The 4641-nt window shown below is 42.2% G+C and overlaps 1 protein-coding gene across 2 annotated transcripts; it reads right to left on the bottom strand.

Annotated features, from left to right (window-relative positions):
• Positions 1–1837: 1837 nt before the first annotated feature.
• LOC148029202 (acyl-CoA-binding domain-containing protein 3-like) lies at positions 1838–4000 on the bottom strand. Of its 2 annotated transcripts, XM_087687961.1 has the most exons (4): positions 3780–4000; positions 2468–2585; positions 2261–2323; positions 1838–2183 (listed from the first exon to the last, which is right to left on the bottom strand). In XM_087687961.1, the coding sequence occupies exons 1-4, from the start codon at positions 3789–3791 to the stop codon at positions 2119–2121; spliced, it is 258 nt and encodes an 85-aa protein (XP_087544087.1). In that variant the 5' UTR covers positions 3792–4000; the 3' UTR covers positions 1838–2118. The 2 variants fall into 2 exon arrangements, with proteins under 2 accessions (XP_087544087.1, XP_087544086.1); XM_087687960.1 differs by lacking the exon at positions 3780–4000 and having other exon boundaries at positions 2468–2618.
• Positions 4001–4641: the final 641 nt, after the last annotated feature.

Below are 4641 nucleotides of genomic sequence, written 5' to 3'. Positions count from 1 at the left end.
GGATTTTTGGACTCTCACTAGCTTTAACACAAGTGCACAGACTACCTTGTAGTTTTGCATCAAGAGTCCACATAGTTTTGCTAGATGGTAGCTAGGGGTGAGCTAATGCACTAGAAATGTTCACATTACTTACAATCTCCATAAATTGACCAAAGATCGATTCTATAATGAACACCATAAAATATATGCAGAGCTAGAATGTGAAGGATGAGCTATACTTCAAGGAGCATGATACGCATGGCATTGGCAATTATTAGACTTTAGTAAATAAGGCACATGCACTTTACAAGATGTTCTTCCCTTTTTTTTCCTTCTTTGTTTCTCCTTGTCAATAATAAGACTTTAGTAAAGACTCACATGTACTTTATAAGATGTGCCTCCCTTTTTCTTCTTTGTTTCTCCACATGCTATTATTTACAAATTAGTGTATAAGCACTTTCACGTGAAAATGTCAAAATATACACTTTATCTTTGCTGCACATTTGCATGTGACGAGCTGCAATTTATAAAGGGTACTACAGAAATACCTTACAACATTAGCATTGAATCACACAATCATATAAAAAATATTAAAGAAATGAGTTGCATGTTCGCATCTAACATGATAGCATTAAGAGCAATGTGATTTTCATACTGAGAAAAATTATGTGCGTCTTATGATTAAGTTTATGACCTATCTAGTGTGACACTTTCATTAATGTAAAACAATGGCTGGAATATCATAATACCCCACATATTTGTGCCTCTGAGAATGCAAGACGTAGGGAATATCATAAAGCCTTACAAATCTATTCACGTCCTTGATACCTTACATATGTATCACATGGTGTGCCCCTCTCTCTCTCTCTCTCTCTCTCTCTCTCTCTCTCTCTCTCTCTCTCTCTCATATTAGTAATTACATAAACCATGGTAATAGCCATGTCAAATAAGATTGGACTGGCCAAATCAATGATCTACTCCCAACCATCACAACTGAATTGGTTGGGGCTCGGGAGGGGCGGGGGGAATCCAAGTTGCACAAGGAGAAAGGCTTGAGAGGCTGGCTGCATGCCATGTGGCACGCCATAAACCCTCCCACCCATGAAAACACTCCCAAGCAATCTGCTATCCAAGATAAAATGAAGCACTTCCTAGGCTTCAAGGAAAACATATGAAGCAATCTCAAGGCCCAAGAGAGACATCTTGGTGCACATGAAATGCATGAGGCACAATCAAAAAAAGCAATCTGTAGGCTCAAGATCCAATCACGACCAGACTAAATGCATTAAAGCTTTGCATATCTGGACGGCATGAACAATGGTACACTAGGTCACCTCTATATGTCAAAGGTCACCTTTGCAGCTATTGTAGAATAGCTAAGAACACAACCATTCAGATTAGAGTGCCCATTCACCTTCCAGCACACCATAATTATCTGCCAGATTTGTAACCACAGCAACTGAAAATGACAACAAAGCTAAGAAACATCTCACAATACTCATTAGATCAAAGTTTCGAATGCCTTTGCATCAATGAGCCACCTTTCTTGCATACAGCCATTTTCACTCGCATATACCTACACCACAATCTTAACTGATGTAAATCAATCAGAAAATTAGCAGTAGTTAGTACACCAGGCTACCCAATGCAGTGATGATAAACATGCAAATCAGTCCATCAAATAATTTTACACATTGTGGCTAAACATTTTAGTTGCCCTGTTTTTGAGTTCTTTCAGTGCACTTAACCTTCTCTGGTCCCGCTTAAACTGGCAAAACTGAACAAAAGTTCAAACTATGAACTTAAAACTCCACCCACAAAGAAAGGCCATTGACATTTAGACATTGACAACACAGCATCTTATCAATGCACTTGATCTGTAGAACAACAAACAGGATAGTCCAGCATAGACTTGGCTCTTTGAAATAAAATCCAAACCAAAAAAGGCTTGCCACAAATCCTGGTTCTGTACAGAACCGGAATTGACATGCGCACTTTAATCAATGCAGACTAAAAGAACTATGCCTGCTTAGATGCAACTCCAGAGATATGATGAATTGACTTGCATCAAACCAGTTCTGAAATGGTAAACTAGGGTCTTTACAGCAAAGTCTGCTACTAAAGAACTGAGTAAGCAAATCATGCTTCTTGGAGCTGTGTTACTTTCAGAATGTACTCTTCCATTGCTGTTTCCTTGGTTTTACCTGAAAACATGCACAATCATGTCAGGCGGGATCACATCCATTCAGCTAACATGGCTAATAAATCGGTAAACCTATACCTTTGAACTTATCCCAAGCATCCCATTTGGCTTTGCCTTTGGGATCAAAAATTCCGGGGCGGCCTGCAAAATGAGAGAACATTAAACAAAATGGCAGATGGGAAACAAATCACTCACTGCTGTAACTGCTCACATTCTGCTCAATAGATACATGGCATTGACAAGGTTTTAATCATCCTAAGCAGTGTAAGGTGCAAGCTGCCATACTTGTGTTACAATCACCAACCGTGGCTTGCTTGAACAATCCATAGAGAATCAGCTTGTCTTCATTAGTAGTAGACTCTGGTAAACCCAGAGCATCTTTGGCAGCTTTCTCAAAATCCTCCTGAAATACAAGAAACATAACCAACATTGGATGCGATGGTAGGTATAACAGGCCTCCTTGTCCCTACAACAGAGCACAAACAGCTTCTTGACGCAATCTAGATGCATGCAGTAACAAAACAAGTCGGCACGCCAGTGACAAGAAATGCTTTGGTGTAATGCATTTCTCAGTGTGTACTTGCCTGCAACAATGATTCGTTGCATGGGTCTTGAAAGACTAAAAAATTAAACAGGGGAGCTAATGCAAGCCTACAATAACTCGAAGGAGTAAAAAGCACGTCAGATCTGAGTGTCAAAAGCTTGGAAAGATCATGCAATCCTGCTCATCCCGTGTCATGGCCTGTGCCAAACTGGAGAAGGATTCTCCAAGTGGCGGATCCATTGCAGAAAAACCTGTACGACAAATCGGGATGGTGATGACAAATCCCTAACCCTACTTGGAAACAGAGGGAGTCTTAGAAAGGTACTGCACATGTTGAGTGGGAGGCCAGCATTGCATCAGAAATTGGCACAAACAGAGGGAATCTAATCCGAAGAAACAGAACCAGCACACCACTGAATAACAGAGCTGGCAAAAAGCAAAGCACAGCAACAAGCTTCTGCATCCTGGATGGACATTATACAAATTGCAAGAAGCTTTTTACATTTCCCCGTGTGGCAAAAGGGGCACTTTACCCTCATTTTTCCCTAGGATGTACTACATCATAAAGCTTCTGCTCGGGAGGCACCGCATGCATAACTAGGTGTGGTTGGGGGTGAGGGGCTGCGGAGTTTCTGACGTTGTCCTGCGTGGGAGAGGGGGCTCTTTTCCCATGTTTTTTATGAACTTCTGCACGGGAGGCACCGCATACCCAGCTAGGTGCAGTTGGGGGCAGGGGGGGGCCGGCCCTTCCTCGCAGAAGCACATGATCTTGTAATTCACAATGTGGGAATTACAGCTGGGGATTTGTCTGAGAAAGCCTCAAATACTGCATCGACTATCACCAGAAGGACAGAAAAAGGACTCAATTCCTGCATGAAGTTATCAACGGATCACCACATGACTCAATTGTACCGATGAGAGAGTTGATCCTGTCACAAAGACTCAGCTCCTGCATCGAGCTACCATCACAGAGACAGAAATACGCTGCAAAAGGGGAGGCTAAACATGAACCCTCCCAGAGGCCACACACACAGACACACACCGACAAAGTACCTGGAGACCCATGTTGATGCTAACGACTGAGGCACAGAAGTCGGCCGGTGCTTGTATAAGAGTCCCTGACTGTCTCGCCCTCTACATATAATCTGTGTGTCTGTCTCTCTCTCCCCACATAATGGATCTTTCCCTACCTCTTGATTTTCACGCCTCTCTATTTCAGCTATTATTGCCCTCCATCTGTTGTTGCCCCTGCAATTAAAGTCGGCCCTCAATTTGACGGATATCCCAACTTACACGACTACCATCACGGCATTGTCTTTTATTAGCGAATAACGCTGATCTTGCTATCAACAAATATTTGTACATATGCTAGGGTTTTCATTGGGACAGCCATATCCCATTTCATCTTTTTGCCAATGATGCTTATTTGCATGTACCTAGAGATAGCCATGGTTGGGAGGATGGTTGTGGATCTGGCCTGTAGTGGACATTGCCTCACAACCCAAAGCATACAGGTGATATGCCCAAATCGGTTAGGCTAGGTGCACACTAGTCTGGACAAACTAGGTGCCCCTTCCACACAAGGAACTGCGTGCTCTCACACAGGCAGAACAACAGATACAAATGAAAGTTTAAAATTCCTCATTCATCAAAGACTAATTGCTTTTGATGGTAGTTAAGCTTCCACACGTTCAAATCCTGTCAACACAAACAGGGTTTAGAGTTTGACTTGGGCAGCATGAACATGTTAGTCATAATCTTGCCCACACAAATAGCCTTTTAAAAGAGCATTCTCTTGACTCAGGTAGCATGAACATGTTAGTCATAATCTTAAGAGCTCACACAAATAGCCATTTAAAAGGGCATTCTTTTGAGGGGAAGGTGGAGGGAGTAGGCCATAGATAGAAGTGGAATA

The sequence above is a fragment of the Lygodium microphyllum genome, chromosome 11 (assembly GCF_053477565.2).
Source record: "Lygodium microphyllum isolate KBCC chromosome 11, Lygodium_microphyllum_v1.1.10, whole genome shotgun sequence".
NCBI lineage: Eukaryota > Viridiplantae > Streptophyta > Polypodiopsida > Schizaeales > Lygodiaceae > Lygodium > Lygodium microphyllum.
The sequence above is the reverse complement of the archived record's forward strand: the minus strand, read 5'-3'. Positions and strand labels throughout refer to the sequence as shown.